The sequence below is a fragment of the Trematomus bernacchii genome, unplaced genomic scaffold, assembly GCF_902827165.1.
Source record: "Trematomus bernacchii unplaced genomic scaffold, fTreBer1.1, whole genome shotgun sequence".
In the NCBI taxonomy this organism is placed as follows: domain Eukaryota; kingdom Metazoa; phylum Chordata; class Actinopteri; order Perciformes; family Nototheniidae; genus Trematomus; species Trematomus bernacchii.
This window is the reverse complement of record NW_022987567.1, coordinates 947,987-971,645: the sequence shown is the minus strand read 5'-3', so window position 1 is coordinate 971,645 and position 23,659 is coordinate 947,987. Positions and strand designations below refer to the sequence as shown.

At 39.3% G+C, this 23,659-nt stretch overlaps 1 protein-coding gene across 4 annotated transcripts in view; it reads right to left on the bottom strand.

Annotated features, from left to right (window-relative positions):
* The window catches only part of cntfr (ciliary neurotrophic factor receptor), a 219,461-nt gene that overhangs the window by 4,234 nt on the left and 191,568 nt on the right, over positions 1 to 23,659 (bottom strand). For all 4 annotated transcript variants that reach the window (XM_034125970.1, XM_034125971.1, XM_034125969.1 and 1 more), the window contains 3 exons: positions 19,156 to 19,319; positions 4,504 to 4,572; positions 4,279 to 4,399 (listed from right to left, as the gene is read on the bottom strand). In XM_034125970.1, coding sequence (XP_033981861.1) covers positions 4,279 to 4,399; positions 4,504 to 4,572; positions 19,156 to 19,319 — 354 coding nt within the window. The remainder of the gene's footprint in view (positions 1 to 4,278; positions 4,400 to 4,503; positions 4,573 to 19,155; positions 19,320 to 23,659) is intronic.

Below are 23,659 nucleotides of genomic sequence, written 5' to 3'. Positions count from 1 at the left end.
CGATGGAGGAACACAAAATTATGCAGACATAATGTGACGGAGGCGAGAAGAGACAGTTATGGCTGCAGGTTGATGTAACAAGGTAGTTTAGGACAGGGAGACAAGACAGTGAGGGGGAGAGAAGAGCGAACGAACAACAGTTGGAGAAGAACAGAACAGAAACACAGGAGAGGAGAGAAGGAGCAGGAAGGCTGAGAAGTGAGGGGGTGTACAATAAAGAGAACATTGAAGACTATGGTTTTAATGTTTACAACAAATCCTTAAATTCAGCCTTCCCTTGCCCCTTAGTGATATCTAAATGCACCCTGGGAGTTGTAGTTACTTGAGGCCTGATATGGTTTCTGTTCACAGGCTTGCACCTTTCATTTTTTGTTGCAGAAATATAGGTTTGTTCTAACCAGATACCAAGTGTTTATACTGCTATGCCTTTTTTGTGATAATCTCTCAAATAAATGTTCTAATAAACTTCTGTTGTGTGATTATAAAGAGTTTGTTGATCAGAATACGCAGTAGGTTGGGCCAATTTGATGCAAGATGATGTAATAAAAAGGCCTTCTTCATCTCTTTAATGGAGCAGAGGCTTCATTGGACGTAGAAGGCTTTATCCACGTCATCATTTAAGGCTAACTCTTTCAATTGCACTTTTACATTTTGACTTAAATAATTAGACCAACGTTTTTATCTCAGCAAAGAGTTGAAATTGAAAATGTGCATACAAACAGGCAGATAGAACCCTGATAGCTGATATAAAATCTCACATTTTATATTGTCTTATGTCGAATTATTGTCCTAGTAAGTCATGGTTTTCCTTATGAATTGGAGCCGGCATGCAGCAGAAAAGGACCTTTACATTTAGCCGTGGTGCTTTCTGCTTATTAAGCAGAAACGTAGCATTTATAAATAGATCGGGACATGAAGGATATAAGAAGTGATATCTAGTGGTGCTAGACGGTGTCCAGTTTCTGTCTCACAGAGGGGGCGAGGCAGAAACCTATATCTGAGATGGTGGCAGCTCTAAGGATGGCTGCTACTTTTTAAAGCCTCAACTATATCTGCCTTTTTTACTTCCTGGAATGTGGTTGCCGAGCGATGGTCCAATCACTGAGTATGGGATTTAGAAAAAAGTCGTCCGTCTGTCACTGGGCTATCCTTTTGAAGTGAAATGAGGCTGTTGATGCCAGGAAGCAGAACAGGCCTGTAAGTGCAACTCCCCATGAGGTACGTGCGACCTGTTCTCGCTGATGCATGAACACAGAAAAAACAGGAACAAAAAAAAAATAGAAGGAGGAGGAAATGTGGCAGAGGCAAGATGGAGAGGAAATGTAGAAAGGGAAAGCGTGTTTGGACTGTGAGCTACACAATCAATAAGTCAGAGGAAGTGTGTTCAGCTCCTATTCAACAGAGAAATATTGGTCAGTTTGTAGATCAAGCCGGTCCGCTGAAAATAAAGCTGAACTACAGTTTGGGTGATTATCGCTCGAGGTGTGGACAGGAAGTAAAATATCATCCTTGTTTCCCCGGTGATGTGTTTGAAATACAATCGGTCCAATAAGAGAGTGGGGTTATGTATATTTTTCTTTTTATGGACATGTGAATAAAAACAGGTATCTTAAACACCAGAGGGATACAATACATGAACAGCAAATCTACAACCAACCCTGAAGTCCCTTTGAGAACACTGGTTGATCAATAGATGAGGAATTGAGATGAATAGAGAAAGAGAGACCTAGAAAAGAAGACAGAAGGAGAGAACAGAACATGAAGAGAAGGACGGGAAGCAGAGAAGCCCCAGCTGGATCGAGAGGAGGCATGAGGTGAATCCCAATAACCTCCTGTGCTTTCCCCAGAACAAGCATAATACACTGTGTACCGAGGTTAATGTGTGTGTGTCATCAGAGGGAGGTGTGTACTGTGTGTAGTTCCATTTGTATGTGTGTCTTTTGTTTGTGCTGTTTGTGTGTCTCTCGCACCCGTTCAGCATTGACTGTGATGGTCAGTGTGCAGTGCCACTCATGACCCACAGGTGTCACTGGTGGACTGTAAAACTGTTGAGAAACGTCAATGGAAGGGAGAAGGAAACAGGTAGACCGAGATGAAGTATTTTAAATGTTTCAAATTGGGTTGATAATGTCAGTAATAGTTTTACGATGGCTCTTCTCCCCTTTGCCAGTCTTAAGTAAAAGTCGTTTTTCTGAGTTGAGACTCGAGTGACTTTATCAATACGTGGACATGCAATAGTGTTGGTCCAATGATAAATTAGGGGAATTCTTTGTTTGTGTGCAACGTTTTAACTTTGATAGTTACCTGATAACTTTAAATACAAGATGCAAAAGCACACTTTTTTTCAGCATTGATCAGTGTATTTGAAGCCTACAAATCTCAACTAATCAAGAGATTAGGTGGCATCAAAGGCAAATTAGGGCCACAAAAAAACCCAAAAGTTTGATGAACAGTATTTTTTTAGTTGTAGATTGGTGGGTTTAAGCCTTATAATGAAACCTCTGTTGTCTGTCTCTATATATGTTTACATCGACAGGACATTTTAAGAGCAACATAATCTGCTCCACTGTTTGAAGGCTTGATGCAATGATGTAGGAGTGCACTTAGGGTTGGGTTAAGTACACTGTGACATCACAACAGGGCGTGGTTACAGGTGCAAAAGCACAAAAGCGCATTTTGCAGTGTAGTTTTTAAATACTACAACACAAAGTGTTTGATGATATGCAACTGGTGATTGTGTAGATTAGCACTCATATTCAGTGTTTATTCATTTAAATCGTATCCTTCCATCTGTTATTTGCTATTCCAGCGCACTGGAAGATGGATGTTTTGTTATTCGGGGATCATTGGTGATGCGTTTAAGGATTTCAATTAGAGAAGAGAGCAATCCTTGCCAACGAGATCATTCCCAGAGATAGTTGTGTGTGTATGTGTGTCAAGGGAAACACAGAATATAGTAACCTGTAATGTTTTTAAGGTTATATGATCATTTCCAATGCAGAATTCAAATCTAGAAAGTGTGGAGCTGCTATATTGTAAAAACGAGCCAGTCTGGGGATGCAGGAGGGACGTGAGCATTTTTTAAAAGAAGGCACAGTTTCCCTGAGGCTGCGTTCAGGCGCTCAGGTCGATGTGTGTCTGGGGGCTGCTGGATCTTTTAGCATAGGCTGTGATAAAAGTTCAAGGCTATCAAACGCTTATAGTCTGCTCAATTTAATGATAAAGAAAGTTATTAACAAAACTTAATTTCATACCTAACTGATTCGGGAAATGTACTGCGTGACTGCCGTGGGCACAAAGAACAATGATGAAAACATTATAGGAATATTATCAGCATAATTATTGCTTCACCTGATGAACTACAAGACTGATAAAAACCAAACAGCAGTATAAGAATACTATTTTAATATTTTTACATACATAAAGTCTCACAGTGTAAGCCCTTGGTAACTCTATCTCTCTTTTTGAGCTAGGATATCATTAACTATTCATGACAAGCCATCTCAATATATACACATACACTAGGCTGCTGTTAGAAACTTATTTGCATTTCGCCTTTTTCTTATCTTAACTCTACCCTAATGTGAACCTTGTAGCTACATTAGCATCCAGTGGCAGCCACCACCTTTGTCCAGAGTGAAATACAACTTTTGGGTGGGTTGCCATAACACTTGGAAAAACATTAATTGTTCCCAGAGGATGAATCCTTTTCCCTCCAAACCCACCAGCAGGTCATCGTTTTCACTCGTCCAGTAAAACATCTTACCATGGATGGATTGACACCCAATTTTGGTTTTAAAACAATGTATTTGGTAATCTTATTTACATTTTCTCTCGTGCCCCCATGAGATTTACATTCATGATGCCCCCAGGACAGATTGGTGTCCAATAATTAGGTAAATTACCAAATACCTGCATATCTAATGTCATCCCCATCATTATACATTAAACTCAACGGTCCTAATTAGCTACTGTTTGAGTGCTAACATGCTAAATCAAGATGGTGTACATGAGACCTGCTTAGCATCAGCTAACATGATTGTAGTTTCTGGACCTTGTTCCTTTACCTTTCATGGGGTCATGACCTTTGAACTTGTTATTTTATGTATACAGAGGGCATTTGTATTCATAAATTAACATATATTGTGTTTGTGTAAAGTGGATTTGGTTCACGCTTTGGAAAATCACTGAAAGCTCAACTCAACAAATGGATTAGAAAATGTTTTCAGAGATCCTGATGAATGAAAGGTACAGGCTTTAACTGAGGCTGTTACATACCGGTAGTATAGTCCACTTCAGTTGTGGAAGTGATCGGCAGAGGGTCTTCAATCCAAGGTGTAGCATGGACGGCAACGCTCCAGTCGCTCCATGTTCCGATCTCTGTGTCCTTGGCGGCCACCTGTCGCACACAATGTAATTGGTACATTTTAAGCATCTAATAAAACTCTTCTATACCTTTTTAAAGGCCGAAGTATGTGTCAGTCAGCTAAAAGGAGATGTTACCTGGATGATATATTCCTTCCCAGCAATGGCGTCGGTGATGGTGTGGGAGGTGCTGTCAGACAGCTCCACCTAAAGAGCCAATAGAAGAGAGTAGGTGGTCAGTTTACATCAGGTAAATGCACACTTTGGTAAGTTTACATACAATCTAATAATAATGTAGTTAACAAAACAAGCAGATTACTGTACTCCCAATATCTCATCTCTTATGGCCCTAAGGATATGAAATGTTCCACCATAATGAATAATGAAAAGACCTCTCATGATGTCCTCAGTAACTTTGGGCTGTGAGTCATAATTTATGTGCCCACTATAGAAATGGTAGCCTGAGCCTTTAATGTTTTATGGTTGAGCCGAGCCCTACCGTGTACACTTTTTATTCAGTGCTTATTTATTAACAGCACACCTTTCATTATTATTTTCTGCACAGGTCAAGTCAGTTGCTTTACCCGTTTATACTTGCGGCGTTTTACATTTCACTGTGGAATTGATTGAGCCTCGATGCCCCCGCAGCCTCCACACTATACACATACCAACCTTCAGACAGGCTTGCAAAATACCAGTGGCATAATTGATGATTATCCCAGAGAGCTTTGGCATCAATGCCACGTCATTTTATAACACAATGTAATGCACGGCAACATTTGAAAGCCTTTTGTGCACACTTTAATTTGCAGAGCGCGACAGAGAACAAACTAAATGTTTGAGTCACGGGAGTGCATGAGGGAATGATTTGCTGCCTCTCTGTAATTTATGGCTAGTTCTTTGTGTGCGTGTGTGTGTGTGTGTTTGTTTGCCTTCGGCCTGTGTCTAAAGGAAAAATAAGGGGTGCTGCTTTTTCTACTCCTGAACTCTTAAATGATTTAGTGACATGCCTGTTGCCTTTTGCAGTCCATCAGTACAACAAGACACACACGTGCACACACAAACTCACACACACACATTAGGTGATTCAGCCTGAATCTAGAGCAGCAGGATCTCTGAAAAACTAGTATTATAGTGTACTAACTTCACACATTGTTTATTTATTGTGTAGACTGGAATATGTTTGTGTACTCAAATTCAAATATTGGTTGATAAGCACTTAATTTAAGTATTTTATCAATGCTTGTAAAACATTTTGGAAGAGCAGATAAGGACATGACACACCAGGGTAAAACTACAAAAATAAGTTCTAATAAAACCAACTTGTCCTTTAAAACTTTTGATATATTTAAGGCTGATCAGAAGAGTCTGTCATTTGATTAAACCCCCCCCCTCAACACCATATAATCTTTGCCAGCCACCAGCTGTAACAGAGCCTCCGATTGGAGTTTCCCTTTAGTTCTTGAGGATGTGCAAATCGAGGCTGATCTGACAAATAACCCCCTCGTACATCCCCTCTTTCGCGCTTCCTCAGTCTTCCTGTAATCTGTCTTAACGTTGACCATATTGTTTGCCTTCACAGCCTCACTCCCCCCAACACCCCCTCTATCTGTTTGGCCGGAAGTCCAGGCTTTATCAGCCTAACCGAGCACTACATTTATAGGCTTAATTTCATTAGTGCAATGCAATGACAATGTCATCCGAGCATGTGTGTGCGTTACATGTTCCCGTTGAGTGCTGTGTGCATATACTTTAGTGTATAAAGTGTGTACATGTGTGCGATAAGAGATGTTTGTGCAGTCTTTGAGGCTAAAACTGTTTATAAGAAGTCTAAGAAGCGTAACAAACCATAGCTTCTATCGGCATTCCTTCCTGACTCTAATGTGTTTGTGTGTATGTTTGCATACTAATGTCTATGCCGTAAAAGCTTGTGAAAGTTCAGCCACACATGTATATACATTTGTGCATGTGCCTTCATATTTTTTGCTTGTGTGCGTGTGCCTACATTTGATGTAAAAGCTACAAAAGAAAACCAGTGTGGGAAAATATTTCTCCAAACATTTGTTTCTTTGTATGCGCATGTTTACACTCATGTTAAGACATGTCTGTTGCATTATTGTTAGTGTTGGCAAGGGCTTATCAGAACTAGTGCTTGTGTATGTGTGTGTGTGTGTGTTTGTGTCTGCGCACATATATGTGAATATATACGTAATATGTTTATATGTGGAAGAGTATATGGAGCAAACAGCTTACAGATAAACACTTCCAGAGAGATGGATGAGTTGCTGCGTTGCCAAGTGGCTAAACAGGGAGAAGTGTTAGCAGCACTCAATATCACGTACTAGAGGGAGGGGGGAGGAACTGAGAATGCAGAGGGGGGAGATGGGAGATAGATAGGAGGACGAGATGCATTTCGGAGAGGCTGTTGCTGCCAAAATACGCTGTCAGATCATTCACAATGCAAGACTGAGCCTGTGTGATGGGGCAGTGGTGATGGAGTGATGTATATTTACTTGTTGCTTGATGTGTGTGTGTGTGTTGATGCTTGACTTGTGTCTGTAGGGTTGATGTATTGTATACTAAGCTGTTTGGAGCTTTAAAGAAGAAAGTGTGTTCAATGTTGGCAATGTGTGTGTGACTCATTGACACATCCACACACCCAGACACAAAGGAATTGGTATAATACACAAACACATTGCCACTCCTAACAACTAAATATTTACCTTACCATAATCATGTCCCATTAAGTTGGCGTAAATATACTGTATTCGCTAACTCCAAGATATAATATGATAATTATAATAATTAAGATTCTACCCAAATGGAATGACCACAAATTGGTCTATTTGTGAAATAATGAACCCTTAATGTCCTCACTCTGGAGAAATGTCATCATATTATGCATAAACACCATATGTCTGTTCATTGTAAACAGCATATGTGAGCATGAATGTTTGACGATGAACCGGAGAGCACAGAGATGTCGGCCTGGTAGCCTATTATTGCAGGAAATCCACATGAGAGGCAGAACACCTGGACTTTCAAAGTATTTCAATAGCATTAATATGCTAATTCATTGTTTCTTGCTCCCTAAACCTATTTAAATAGTTTTATATTAAAAAACAACAACAAAAAACTAAACATGAAGCAAAAAAGGTGCAGTTTTAAGACTCGAGTGCTCAATAAACATTTTAATTTGTTAAAAGCTTAACAACTATGATCCAATGTAGCCAGCTGCCTCATTTTAGCTAAAGCAACACAATTTCAAAAGTGATTTAGTATAATTTCTAACTAACCTCTAATGCCAACACAGCAGAGTACCAAAAACTACCTTTGATTACTGTAGCTTAACATTGCTGCACATGCTACCTAGCTAGCCAGCTAACTAGCAAGGCTGTGTTGTACGAGACAGTCTTAAGAGTAGCAGCTAACATTAGCTATGTTCTCTCACTCACCTAACCAACACAGGCTAGCTAACATTGGCCCTTTCTTTTGATGATGATTAATAAAGCAAGGTCATAACCGCGTTTAGCTAGTAAGCTAGCTTGGTAAATGGTATCAGTATCCTTGTGAAGCTAAATTAATAAAACACGTTTTTATTTATTTATAGGCTATTTTACAAATATAAAGTGTAATATAATAAGTTGAATTTCACAATATCCTGAATAGTTGTTGCAGAAAAGTTGAAAAATTAACTCACTATCCCTCTCACACACACACTTCACAACTTAGTGCTGCAATATACACACATGCACACACTCCTCAAGAGCCTCTTCACAAACCCAGACAATAAGAGGGGCAGAGAGAGGAGATGTGAACATTCCTCAGGGATTGCATAAGGAACTGTGAGAAAGAGAAGTGACCCTTTGCTTTTTCACACATCCTATTTTTTCTCTCCTCTCCAATGTCTTTCCTCTGCTTCCCATTCTCCTCCCACTCTCTTCCTTGTCTCATGCCCCCTTCATAACTCCTGGGGTATTTACAATGATAATCCATTTTGTACTTGTATTTACTGTTGAAAAAAAATCAAATCACTTTTTTCTACTCGGATCAATAAAGTGTAATCTCATCGTATTTCCTACAAATAAACATTTACTGGGATGTTGTGGGAATAAAAATGAAGGAAGGGCCTCTAGCCTACCCTTTTTGATATCCATCAACAACAGGTCATACTGGGGGTTTAATACAATCACATTAAATATGTTGATTATACTTGCTATGCTATTCCATTTATAGACACATGTGCTATGGGATACAGCACCATACATGTATGTCAGAGTAGGAGAGGGAACGAGATAAGCAGCACATTAAGAAATAAAAGAATAGATAGCCAGTAGAATAGGGAAAATGAAGAGGATGGGAAAAGAGACAGTTGGAGAAGGCACGAGAGAGAAGGAAAAGCAGAGAGAAGGAGACATGGAGAGAATTGGCGTCCATGGTCAGATCTAATCCAGTGAGCATGTCTGTTGTCCTGGAAAGGAAACCCAATTATAGGGCACTTCCACTGGCCCGATGGCGCTCTGTGTGTGTATGTGTGTGCACTGAGAAGGTTGGTCTCATTAGGTTGACTGACAGCTCCCATTTTTCCACCACACTCTCCTCCCATATGAGAACACACACACAAAACGCCAGGTCGAGGGGTAATTTTTTTTAGACGGTATTTCTCTCTTTGAAGCCCCAATTGCAATAGCAGCAATTACTGTAAAAGGAAGCTAACCCCCCCTCGAGCCAATCGAAAATCCCCAACTAGACCCTGTGCCCTTTTAAAGCGTGTGGCAGTTGCAACAACACGGCTATGGAGGTGCCTCAACATTAACTCTAGTTTATGCTGTCATAGCGGCATGTCAAACAGGAACAAGACATGAAAGCAGAATTTGAATCAGAATTGATCCCCTTTTTCCGTCTGTAACAACTCAAAACAACAGGTTTTTCTTTCCTTAAAGTTATTTCAGAGGTATTTTCAGGAGATGGATGTATAAACAAACAGAGCCGGTTAAGTAAATACAATACAAATCTGAGAGAAGACCAAAAGAGTATGCAAATCTTCCTGGCAACATTCCCAGACTTGCTTTGCTTCTCGCTCAATTAAAATGCCAAGAGTACCATTTACTTAAAATATCCTCTTAGCAAAGGTCCAAACATCCTAATGGGTAAATGGCATCTAATAGTTATTTAATAGAATTATCATAGGATTTCAACAATATTTATTGTACAGTTTCAAAGTAGATTACTTTTAAAATGCAGTAAGTGTATGGCACTTACGGGAGACAAATAGCTATTTTTTAACCAGAAATCAAACCCAGCACATTGAACTTAAGTCAAAGAAAAAATGATATTCAGAATGATGATGAAGGAAAATGCTTCTTTGCTTGGAACTCACTTGGTTTTAATTATGTTCAAACTAGAGAAAGCTGACCCACAGCCCACCAAACATGGTCAATGTGTATATTGCCTCTTTGGTTAGTCTATGAAGTCTCAGTAGAAAGGTCAGTTGTTTTTCATGGTGTCATTTTCTCTCCTACGCTTTTCTCTCAGTGAACTGTACGCACTGTGAACATTTGATTAGCTCAATTGAGTGAAGCTATTGCCGTATTAATTAGATGATCTGTGCCTGCAGTCTATAGCCGTGAACGTTGGGAGAAAAAAACAAGTCTGTTAAGATAAGTGTTTGCTGTCATTAATTGATCAGAATTTGCTCACATGTGAACAACCATGACTAGGACCAAGTCAATGTTACCTAACTAACAATTGATAAGAGTTGGAGTTAATGCAGTAGCAGTGCCTCGGTATAGACAATGAATGTGTAGAAGGATGAATTTGTGTTCCTTTATCAGCTATTTCCAAAGAATGGCTTTGTAAACGGACAGCAGACTTTAGTTGCACCTCAACATGCATTTTATGATAATTAAGCTCTGGAAGTTTTACTTAGTAGTATTTTTACTTGGCCGGCAGTAATCTAAATGTATGTTATAAATCATTTTTGGGTATTTTGATGGACAGATTGTCTTTGGATCAATTGATTAAAGTTGCTTATATCTGTGTTTTTAGCAGGCTCTTATTATTAAGCTGTGTTTAATTTAAGTGCTGGGCAGAAAATCTATCATACGCAACTTTTAATTGGCTGTTAAATCAAAGGCTTTGTTGTCAGAAAATCAAACCCATAAGACAAACGACAAGTAGCATTAATTGTTAGACATGATGCATCGTAAAAGGCTGTCAACCCTGACAAAAAGAATAATAAATTAAATAAAATGGAATCCAATGGAAGCAGTTACAGCACAGCATTGCATAATATGCTGCTGAGCAAGCTCTCAGTGATTGCCTCTGCTCAACACTCTCTAGGGCGGCCTCCCTATTTGAATCTCTTGTCAGAAAGCCTCAAATTGAATCATCAGTCTTTTACTCCAATCACCAGATGGACCCCAGTGTTACCGCCCACAGAACGATGCATGACAAAAGCAGAAGCTGACAGAACATGATGAGTGGTGAGACTGCTGTTGGCCATAGTGGCAGCTGCCAACGCTCAACACAAGTTCTAGCCTTCGGGCAAAGAAAAAGTTTCAAATTTGTAAAGAATGCCTCAGAAACTGGAACATTTTAATCTTTTACTATGTTAAAGACAACCAATAATGACAGTTTTTCCTTGGCAGACAATTCTTTAGAATGAGCAAATGTATTTTTCTGATACATGCAGCTACTGGTTTCTTTTTTAAGTGCAAAAATAACTTGGATATGATTGAAACTTGCTAAATTGAAAACATACCACAAGGTTAAGCTTTGAGGAAGAGTTTTAGAATCTTTAAAAAAAAATTGTGGGTGCCCTGAGGTCAGTTTTTCTATTCCCAGCCCATATAGTCAACATGTTGAAGTGTCCTTCGCAGAGCTACTTAAGCCCAAATTGCTTCAGTAGGCATGACTACGGTATTGAAGTGTATGTAAGTCTCTTTGAATGAAAGAATCCGCCATTACAATAACATTGAATGCCATGTGTCTCTTGGAAAATAAAACGGTCAGATCTTAACAAGCTTTGGTGACCTTCATGTCTCATTTGCTGACTGCAGAGTTCATTTAATCCAAACTTTATTGACCATGAGGCACAATCCCCTGCAGTGTGTGTGTCCTGCAGTGTGTGTGTCTTGCAGCTCAAGTGTGTGTATATGACGGCCTGAGGATTGACATACAGAAATCAATAGAGGCAGTGGAGAGGGCCCTGGCCCCATTCATCTTCATCCACCCTTACAAAGCACACAGATAACACTGAGATATCCCAACTGCAATCTGGGAAACACACTGGATCAGAGAACTCTTTCTTTGATCAGTGACATGGATGATGTGTCTTTTTATAAAAAACTCTGTCTGTGTCTGCTTCCTTTTATTCATGTTCTTCTACTGCCTTAGCCAAAAGGGAAGTCAAAACAAAACAAACCCTATAATATGAGTAGGGGGCTAATACAATGAGAACAACAATCTAATTTGTATAAATGGATATACAGTATATTTTTTATTAGATTCTGTAAAGGCAACAGACTCGATAGCGCATCACAGATCTACAGAATGTTTCTGTGTGTATGTAATGTAAGGAACACAAATTGAATGTATTTTGACAGCAGAGCCAAATGATGATAACTTTCACATTTGGCAGGACTGAAACTGTCCTGAGTGTGTGTGTGTGTGTGTGTGTGTGTGTGTGTGTGTGTGTGTGTGTGTGTGTGTGTGTGTGTGTTAGACAGATTTGATAAATGATCTGTCCATGGCAGTGTCCTTTAGAAAGGATGTTTTTCCCCAAACAAGGTCTAAACATTTATCATGTGCACTCATATATACCAATGGATGGCTTGAAGGATGTATGGCTAGATAGCTTGCCTAATGCATGGGAGGAAGGGTGGGTGGATGGATGAATGAGTGGGTGGGTGGCTGATGGTGAAACCGTGGACTGCTGAGAGAGGGAAAAGCGTAAAGGATGGGGAGGTGAAAAGGTGAGAGAAAAAAACAGCGAACAGGAAGGAACCAGGAACCTGTTCTGCTTTCCAGACGTTCAATGTCAAGTTATTCATTGTCAATCTCTGCTTTTCCTTTGCCATGATAATAATATTACACACAAAAACACACAGTCCCATATGCTATCCAACACACACACACACAACCATGACAAATGCACAAAAAAAGGGGAGCACGCACATACATGACAAACACTCACAATCATATACAGCATATTTATGTGGATCTATTTACAAGCACACACACACACACACTCAACCAAAAACACACAACCAAACACACACACACACAGCCCCTGGCTCACTATTGATTCATCTAAGTGCTGGCAGGATGAGAGTGACTTTTGGCAAACATACACAGACCATTATTACATGGATGAGAAAGAAAGTGAGGAGAAGAGTAAATAGGGAAGCAAAGCAATATTGTCACAAAGGCACGGGGAGAGACGAGAGGGAAGGAAAGAAGAGAGAAGGAAAATAATAGAGGGGGGAAAAAGCATCAGACAGTGAGGTGAGGGAGGAAGGGGAAAGGGGCAATGCAGCATGGCAGGAGGACAAAAGGAGAAGAAATGTGTGATGAATAAACAAATGAAAGGCTAAGCTGTGTTGACCAAGCGGACACAGATTAAAGGAATATTCCATCTTCTTCAATTATTGTGTCGCTCTCTTCCAGCCCGTGAGCTTGCTCTGCAGACTTACAGTGCTGGGAAATCTTGAGGCGTAGCAGTTTTATTTCGGTATATTTCCAATGTGAAAGAGCTTTTTCTAAGGATTAGTGATTGGTGCATTGTAATTTACAAAACAATGAAAATGATTGTACAAAACTCTTGAAATGAGATCATCGGGAAATATTGAAATGATCTTCCTGCAGAGTTTTACTTTTTGGCAGACTTCTTGGACTCAGTAATTACTTCATGAGGTTTTTGTTTTGCAGTGTGCTGTTTGTGCCTGTGTTGAATGTCTGTTAGCATTATATGGCTAATCTTGGACTGTGTGTGTTCTTTGCTTCCTCATGCATACGCGTGTCAGCTCGCTTGGATAGCATTTGCATGCATATTAATCTTTGTAATTAGAGGCACAATAGTGTGTACGTGAGCTTGTTTGTTTGCATATGTGTACTTAATTCATATAAGCGTACCAGCCTTTAGGAGTGTATATGCAACGTGTATGCATTTCTGTCTGCATTGTAGTGTTCCATGCAGAGAGTCTCATGCACGGAAACGTCTGAGTTTCAGTGGAGTTCAGCGTCCCCCCCGAAGGGCAATTACAGCACAGCAGATGCAGTTTTCTTACCACGGGGAGAATATTGAGCAATCTGAAACTGTTCTTATCAAAGCTACTGGACCATTGCTTTAATTGCAGCGAGAGTTGAGATCAGTGAAGGGGGCGCGAGGCTGGGAGGGAAAACAGCACGAGGCCATGGGAAAACGGAACAATTCACTGAACAAGCGCACAGATTTCATGTGGGGATTCTTTGTGTCTCAATTACAGATTATGACACTGACATAGTGTGACGTTTTTTTTTCAGGAGCCAGGGTCTTCCATGTTATGTTTAAGAGTCTTTGAAGCCGCAGCCTAAAGGAAAGAAATCAGCGGCTGAATAGAGCTGATGATCAAGGTATTCCAAGGATCAAAGTAGCCTTTTTTTGCACTTAAATGCAAAAGAGACGTGCTAGCAAGAAGTGTTGCATCATTTGCTTTTCTTCAATTGGAGCCTGTAGCACAATTGGATTGGTAATTATTCTGGATATTTGCATGCATTTGGAAATATAGCAGTATCATAATGAGTATGCTATCGAGCAAAGATATAAGTTAAGGAAAGATGCAACGATTGGAAATGTCTTCGCCAATTGCAGTTTTTAAAACGACTGCCTGGCCATTTCCAATGTTCCTTATTTATAAGAAAACAGTATAATAAACAGCATACAGAACTAAATGGAAACTTCAAGTGCAGTTTTATATTCAGAATAAAACATTGATTATCAAATGACACATGTTTCTATTACATATTCTCAAAAATAGCACCAAGTTAAAGCATCTTGATGTTGTCAGTACATTGTTCCTCAGGTTGTTCCTCCACGGTATATTCTGGATTTGATTCACAAATTCGCTTGTTTTTCTTAATAATTTACACCAGGGGTCTCCAACCTTTTTTAGGACGAGAGCTACTTTCAAAAAATAAAACAAGTCGTGAGCTACTTTTACTCCTTTTTTTTGCAGTGTATATATTCAGCACATTTTAACATTATTATATACTTACCTTTAACCTTTGTGTGCTGTTTGAGTCTGTGGGACCCGTTTTCAGTGTTTACTAAAAGAAAATGTATGCAATTTAATTATTTTAATATATATAGAATATGATCACAACCAATAATAAATCATTTAAACGTATTATTCTTATCTTATGTTACCTAGTTAGCATTCTTTCTTTTTATTTAAGCATATTTTACTAATCACTCTCCTTTTAAACTTTTTTTTTTTTTTTTTACTGTCCTATAGTACACATTGGAATGATTTCTTACTTTATCTATATTAAATAGATAAAGGTGTGCTCTGTAGCTCGCTCTCTCTCGGGAGACTCTCGAGGTCGATCGACGACGCGTATAGAGAGTCTCTCGCTCGCGAGATCTCTTCTCTCTGCTGTCTCTCTCTCTATCTCTCTCTCATCTAGTCTCTCTCTTCTACTCTTCTTCCTCTCTCTCTCTCTCTCTCTCTCTCTCTCTCCGCTCTCCTACTCTCTCTCTCTCTCTCTCTCTCTCTCTCTCTCTCTCTCTCTCTCTCTCTCTCACAGAGGCTGTTTGCTCCTCCGTGGCGATGACGGCTTGCGTTAAAAAATAATAATAAACATATTTGAAAAGTGGGGGGGACATGTCCCCAGTGGAAATTACGCCATTCGTATGTGTGCGTCAAGTGCAATAAATAAATATGCAAGTTGCAACACACACACAGTAAAACCCTGCCCCTCATGTGCTGTATAGGCTGTTTTCAATGGGGCTGATGTGTTGTGTAGATTCTGCCAGAAGGAAAATCACGGTCAAACTCCTTATGGTGAGGTGCCGCTCCACTCATTGCTTTTCTTCCTGACTGCAACGCTGGTCCCTCAAATCAAGCAAGAACGTGATTGGTCGATATTCATTGTGGGGGGAGGAGGGGTGTTAGATAGATATATAGTTGTAATAAGTAGATAGAGTTCGCTATGATTGAGGTTTCGTTTATGCATAAGGTAGATTCTTTTAATTACATTTCCTTTTTTGTTTTGTGCATTTTTTACATTTTGGATTTGCTTGGCGAGCTATTTTCAGAACATGCCCCGCGGGCGACTCACGTTGCCCCTGCGGGCGACTAAGTGCCCGCGGGCACCATGTTGGCTACCCCTGATTTACACCAATGATATGTGTGTGTCTGTGGCACATGATACGTGTGTAAATTTGACCGGCATACAAATCTAATATTTGCCTCAGGGGTTTTGCCCAATGGCCAATATATCGATATATATATATATATATCATAATGTCAAGATGCCAGCATCAAACACTTCCTGTGTTGCTCTTTACTGTATATGTCGAAACCAAATAATGATAGAGGTTATTCCAGTTAGTTACAGGTATCTAATGGTATAATTGTGGGAAGTAAAAGCTATATTAGGTAGAGGAATCACAATGTCTCCTCCTGAAGGCTGAAGTCCCTTCCTCTCTCTTTTCCTCTTTTTTACCCCTCTTGGTTTTATAGCATATTTGAAAAGTGTTTGTTATTCCTCTCTTTTCTCCCCTTAAACCATTCATCCATCTTCCTTTAACTTGAAACACCTTGAAACTGATAGTTTATAAACTTCTCTTTCAAAGCAGCCCTTAGCACGCCCCTTTTCTCCTCGTCTCCCATTCTTTCGACCATTTATCGTTTTATTTGAGGCTGACGTCTCTCCATAGTTTAATCATTGTTTTACCCAACCATCCAATCTTTTTTTGCCTAATCCAACATTATATCTTAGTTTCCTCTTCTCAGGAGTTGCTTCGCGTCGGGCCGAACCACGCCCCTTAGCTGTGATATAATGAGCATATACCACGGCCTGTCGTGAGCTATTGCTTAAATATATACTGCTTCCTCTCCTCACTATATGACAGTCTGCTATCCATTTTCTCCTTCTCTGATGTGCTCTATTCATCTCCACTTCAAAACTTTTCCACACTTTTCCTTCCTTCCGTCACTCTAAGTATCCCTGTGCTTCTTCCCTTCATTCCTCCAGAGGATGGATAGTTTCCTCTGAAGATCAATGTGATCACACCACCGCTTTCATTTCTGACTCAAAACACATTTGAAAATGTTACACGTGAGAGGCGCACTCACCCAGCTCCACTTACTAACCACATTAAAAGGTATGTTTCTGAGCAAAGTGAGGCACTTCAATTAGTATTCAACCTCTGAGGCTATAATTAATGAAGTTTAGAAGGGGCCAATAAACAGTGTGTCTTGTTTTGGCAACCTCATTTAACTCCACTTAATGATTTATGTCCACGCATGATAGCTTTTAACCAAACTGCTTGTAATTGCAATCTGAAAAAACGCCTGTGAAAAGCTGCCATAACCAGATACATATATACATTTTATGCTTATACACTTAAAACTGAACATGCAGTGGTATGCTGGGTATTTAAGAGGGTGGACTGGTTTACATGTAAGTTATAGCAAAATATATTTTTTAAGCATTAGGTCTAGCCCATGGGGATGAGGCAAGAAAGAAGAAAAATAAATCTGTTAATCACTGTAAATTGGCATTGAAAGTCTGAGTTCATGTTAAATAACACTGTTAACCAGCACTTAATGAAAGTCGAAATGTTAGCTTAAATATTCACAAACCCAGAGCTGGTTCAGAGTCCCCCCCCCCCCTCCGAAAACCACACTCAATGCTACAGAAATTACAACCATGACTGTGGAGGCATTCATCAAAGAACACTGCGAAAACCCTGCGGTTTTTCAGCTGTCGACAACTGTATTTATGTAATTTCCAAATTATGTGTTCTTACCCAATCCAAATATTGACTTTAGGTTTTCCTACCTTTCAACGTTGTGCACCACTTCACACACTGATTGATTAGCGGTGAGGGCGAGGAGGGGAACTGGGAGTGTGTGTCACGTTTAATCATTAATTTATACCGCAAAGACCTGACACGTCATTATAAATGTCTTCATTTCAACTGCCTGTGTGTAGATTTTAAAAGTATATGTGTGTATGACTATATCTGTGCATTGATATAATATGTATCATTTGATCTTTAAAATGTCAGAAAGAAATGTCTGTCACATGTTCTGAGATAAAGGTAACACATTTAGGTTCATTATTTCTTGTGAACACTCAACAACTGTCAATTAATTTAATGGTTGATACTATAAATCTGGGCAAATCCTCACATGTGTGAAGCACCACCAGCTAAATATTTGTATTAAATACTTCCACTACTACTTAAACCAATCATGTTAATTGCTGTAATTCATATTCTATTCATCACTGTGAAGGGTTTGAAAGCATCATAGTAAGAGGGAGAATTAAAAGCAAAGATCATTTGAGGGTTTTCTCATCTCAGGTGCGTTCTCATCTTTTAGTTCAGCTCTGTTTGAAGTGGGTGAAAACAAGGCCAAGTGGCGCCCAATATTAATGTCCGTCTGAACAAATAAACTAATTACGAACAAACGACAAACATTACATACAAAAAATGCATTAAAACTTCCTCGCAATCCAGAGAAAGGAAAGTTGGGAGGGATATAACAAATGGTGGGAACGTTAAAATAGTGTACTAATGACAGAGACAGAGACACTGTTGAATGATACATACAGGAATGGAAAATGTGAGTTAAAAAGAAAGTGTGTATTGGTTTATAACTCATATGTGTGTTTTAATGTGAGTATGTAACCCTAGTTCTTGGAACAACACCTTTGCGCCCCATTGACGGGCATGATAATAGCGCTTGCAATGTTAGACGTTAGCAGAGGGAGCTTTCATCCCAGGAATCCTATAGTGGACACATGTGCTTTTACTATAAGAAGCCCTGAGGGAACTGAACCCACAAGAAAGAATCAGATACAGTAACATATACCAAAGAAGCTGAGCGATTATGTCTGTCTGACTAGGGATCAAACTCAAACGGCTACAGGTTGGCCCATTTTACTTCTAACTGCCCTCAGAGGCGTCTCCCTGGACAAAGAGTGTCTTTATCTCAAAAGAAATCCCCATAGTTCTATAGTTGAACAGAAAATTAGATCTAAGAATCTATCCTGCTTCAATAAAATGTGCCAATTCCCTCTGAGAAATATTTCTGCGATGAGGTGAAACTCAATCTGCGGAGTGGAGGATAGCCAGACTTTTTCTTCAGAGCTCCACTTCCAGAAAAGAAATAAGACATGCTCACCAGAGGTTTCCAAATGACCAAATAATGAATCATAATGTAGCAGGTGGTTTTCAATGTTGACTTACAGCTTTCCGTAATGGAGTTGTATCTGGATAAACACTCTTGACCTTTTTTTTTTTTGAATCATGGCGCAGTCATTACATGTGTCAGCCAGATTTCTTTTTTTTTCAGGAAGAGCAAAGCTACTCATATGTGAGGAGTTTGCTTTTAATAAAGTGTGATTAATGTCCATGTGTTCAGTTTTCACCGGAGTTCAATGTGTTGAATCATGACTTCGAAGGAAAAACGTAAGATTGGGTAAACTCTCCATTTTCTAACACACACACACACACACACACACACACACACACACACACACACACACACACACACACACAACAGAGCTACTCACATGCTGCCACTGCTCTCGGATGAGTGGCCGGTATCGAAGGAAGTATTTCAGAGGGAAGTTGTCGATGTCAGGCCAGGTGGCGGGGCTGTGCCAGGACACCTCCAGCCTCCGGGCGTTGTGACGGATCGGGGTCGCCGTGACTCGCTCCGGGGGGTCTGGTTTAACTGAGGGTTGGATACGAACATTTAGTCATTGGAAACCCCAACAATTTACCACATAAAAACTTCTACATTTCGTGCACAAGCGTAAACACCCAGGATTTCATACTGTGCTGCTTACACAGTATTTGTATCAAACAGAGTAGATGTTTTCCATTGGAATATCTTATTTGTCTGGTTTTGATATGAGGAAAATTTGTTCACTTCTGGAAATTCAGAAACACATGTTTTCGTCCATCTTTCAGTTCAAGCATAGGTCAAGACAACTCGGGTCAGAGTTCAAAGAAATTTGAATGTTTTCCGCACCCTGTCTTTACTCGGTGCTCTACGGACATCCCAGTTCTCTGCCATAATGTGAGTACGCCTCTAGGCTTGAGAATTCAAATATTTGACATAACCTGCATTAGAAACCAGGGACATGGAGTTTGAATCATGAGGAACATCTAAAATGAAGGGAAGTCTAAAGAAAGATACTATTGAGTTGCATGATGTAGACCACTCAGCAGTACAAGAATGCACTAAATAACCATTCTTTTCTAACCCTTAATGGTTATAAAGGTCCTATATAAGAGGGTCTCACTCTACTTCCAACTCTGACAAGAAGTCTCCTTCATAAAATGACTAAGGATTACTATAATTAGCATTATTGTAGTGTTTTCTTAAGTTCACCATATTGTACACTAATGGGAAATAGATTGTTAGAAGCAGGATGAGGACGAAGTGAAGAAATAATTCAAAGATTGAAGCTGAGAATGTTCAAGGAAACTGTAACTGCCTTTCAGTTCCCGATGAAAAGGCACGAATACATGTTATGTTTCTGAATACTTGTCAACTGAGTGGGGACAGGGAGATCGAGGAATTCAATACTTTGGCTTTTGAGAAGATATTGAATGACCCAGTCTTTGTTCGATCCTACTCACTATGGGAAAACAGTGGCCTGCCACTTCAGCTTCTCGAGACCTTTTCTCCCAGCTGTATGACATTTCAATAGGGACTGGATAGCGGGGGTTACAAACTGAATGGCCGATAAAACACATACAGATATAAAACCAGAGGGTGAAATTAAAAAAGCACAAGAATATAAACTTATAAGGAGGCAGGTAAACAGACATAGCAAGAAGCAAACAGACAGGCATCTCTATTCATATGACCTTCAGAAAATGAATAATTAAAATATGAAAGAGTGATGGGGATGATATGAGACAGATGAAAGCAGACAGACTACTTTCTCCCTTGAGAAAGAGATGTTAATCGCATAGTGACCTTCTTCAAGTAAACGTGTAAAAAAGATTAAATAGGCAAGGGAAGAAAGCGAGAGAGGACAAGCACATGAAACCAGTCAGTGGAGACATCTTTGTCCACATAAGCTTTGTCCAACAGTACACAGCAAAAGGAAACATGTGCAGGGATGGAACAAAGCAGAGAGAAATCTGTATGGGAGGGGAGTCCCGAAGGCTTTTAAAGTATTAATATGACTCAAACCATAGAGTATGAGCTTTGTGTTGCATGAGAAATATACACATTGTTCTTCTGTTAACAAAGCACTACTGTTAATACTAGAGCTGGAATGGAAGATGAATAGGATAGGTAAGGATTTAAAAATCCAGTCTTGGACTTCACAAACTAATGTCAAATAAATATTCAACATGCACAACTGGAAGGGAACGTAATAAGGCTGCATTCACAATAAATCAGGCGTTGAGACAGTTTGCAAGTGTCACTTAAATGGCAAATTTAACACCAAGCGACTACACGACGATAAACCACTTTGTACTTTTCCATGGTGAGGTGGTACAGATCTGGATCAGCAGGTACTTGATTGGGAACCGCAGCGTGACGTCAAGTTGTGTTTATTTTGTTTCAACTTTATGGTCGGTGCTTACACACTTCCTCAGCCTAAACACATTACTGATATTGAAATGAATTGGAGGACTAACATGTCCAAATGCCAGATTTGTTGTGAATGCACCCGTAAGGGATTAAAAGAGCTGTCCATTAAATGTAAGATGTCGTAGCTAAATAGAGCAAGCTATCTTCTGCAATCTCACAACAAATATGAATCCAAAAATAAGGTGGTGTAATAAAGGTGATGTTAATACAATAAAAACAAAATGCCACACCAGAGTGTACACTAACTCTTAATGTCGGGGTAAAGCACGTAGTCACATAGGATTGGTTAGAAATAGGAAGAGAAACGAAAAGGGGGGAAATTATGTCGGATCATAAGGGTATCATTTCCATTGTTGTGGCTGTCCATGCTTGACCTGAAAACGCTTATCTTTCCTCCCTTAACTCTACAAAACTGTTCCTCTTTCTTCTTTGAAGTCTCCGGTTCCAACAGTCTCTTCAGCCCATTCATTCTCTTTGCTGGTGATGCAAGTGAACAGGCATAGGGTACCATAAAAGTCAACATTTTTTAGACAGCTACTCGCAGGACCATTATCTTCACTGTTCAATGACAGTGGAACCAGAGAGCTGGCAATGGTGTGGCTATTCTAAAAAGTAGAAGCATTGCTTAAAGGCTGTTCTTGTGGCTGTGACTGTGCAGCAGTAAAACAGAAGAGATCTGCAATTTAGCATAAAGATGTTCCGCTGAATGCCTGGGTACATCCTCTGAGAACCTTATTATGAGGTTTCCACTCTAAAAGCGTTAGTATGCATCATCTAGTCCCTTAATGCATCCAGGTGTGACTGCATGATCTCCTTTCATGTAAATGGGCTTTTCAAAAACAAACAAGACAAAAAGAAGAAAGTGGAATCTAAGATTTGTTTCACGGCAGAACAGGTGTTGGATGACAGCATCTAACAGTGCACTTCAGCAAATGGGAAATTAGGGAGAAGTAGTGCTTCTATCTGCAGTGAAATCTTACAAAAATAGGTTCAAAGGAGGGAAAAGGAACCACAAGGGTGAAAAAAACAGCCTCCTCTTTTTAGAAGATTGCTGCTGGTTAGGAAAAACACATAGGCTCAAATTATTGAACTGTAGTTATTTAGTAACAGCTGGTTAGTGTTGGTCAGAGACACATCAAATCCCAGATAACAGCCTGTAGGTGCTAACTGCAACTACACTTTGTGTAAAGAGAAAAAAAGTGTAAAAAAGTAAGTGTACAGCATTTTGTAGATGTAGAGAGAATCACAGATGCGTTAAGTGCATTTTTACTGATGAACATATGGCGAGGTATAGCACATACATTTGATGACTGAATTAGCTTCCTAATTGAATCTCGAAACAAAAGGATTGCACAACATCACCCACACACATCATTTAATGACTAGAAGCTGAATATCCTAAATGCAAATTTGGCCATTTTGTGTCAGGTTGTCCCTGGCTCTCAAAAGAGTTTGGCTGGCTGTTTAATCTATGTTCATGTACTGAGATAGTACAACACACAGAGAGAACAGTACACCTATTGTGTAAGTACATACAAGCAGGTCACACAGTATGATCACAAATACATAAAATCTCTTAAAAATCTGTTTTTATTAAAAAGTACAGGCTGTATATGTGTTCTCAGCCTTGGAAAAACTTGACATGTTTTGGTATGTGTCTGAACCTCTCTTTAGTGGTTCATTAATAAAACAGATATTTCAACGTGTGCCTACTTTGTTCATGTGCTGTTGAGGTTAATTTCAGTAGTTGTGTGCTATAATGTATTTACAAAGTGTGAAGAGGAGGCAACTTTAGAATAGGGAACATGTTCAGGTCAATTAGAGTCAAATTACTAGCTTATTGGTTATGAACAAGACTTCACTTTAAAATAGGAAACATATTCTTAGATTATAAATACCTAATTAGAGTCAAATTACTAGTTTATTGGTTATGAACAAGACTTCACTTTAAAATAGGAAACATATTCTTAGATTATAAATACCTAATTAGAGTCAAATTACTAGTTTATTGGTTATGAACAAGACTTCACTTTAAAATAGGAAACATATTCTTAGATTATAAATACCTAATTAGAGTCAAATTACTAGCTTATTGGTTATGAACAAGACTTCACTTTAAAATAGGGAACATGTTCTTAGATTATAAATACCTAATTAGAGTCAAACTACTAGCTTATTGGTTATGAACAAGACTTCACTTTAAAATAGGAAACATATTCTTAGATAGAAATACCTATTTTCCAAAATCCTATGGAGAAATTGCATTGCTTTTTTGTCGAAGGAACCCATGCGCAGCTTACTTCCGGGTTTTAGGACGCGTCACTGTGGCTCTATTAGACCCATATTGAGCAGAGCATATTAAGACCAAAACTCATGTACAACAACTTTCTTACTTGCAACAAATAAGCACTAATTAGAGGGTTATTGAGGAAAAACTCTCAACTAATGGCTTATTA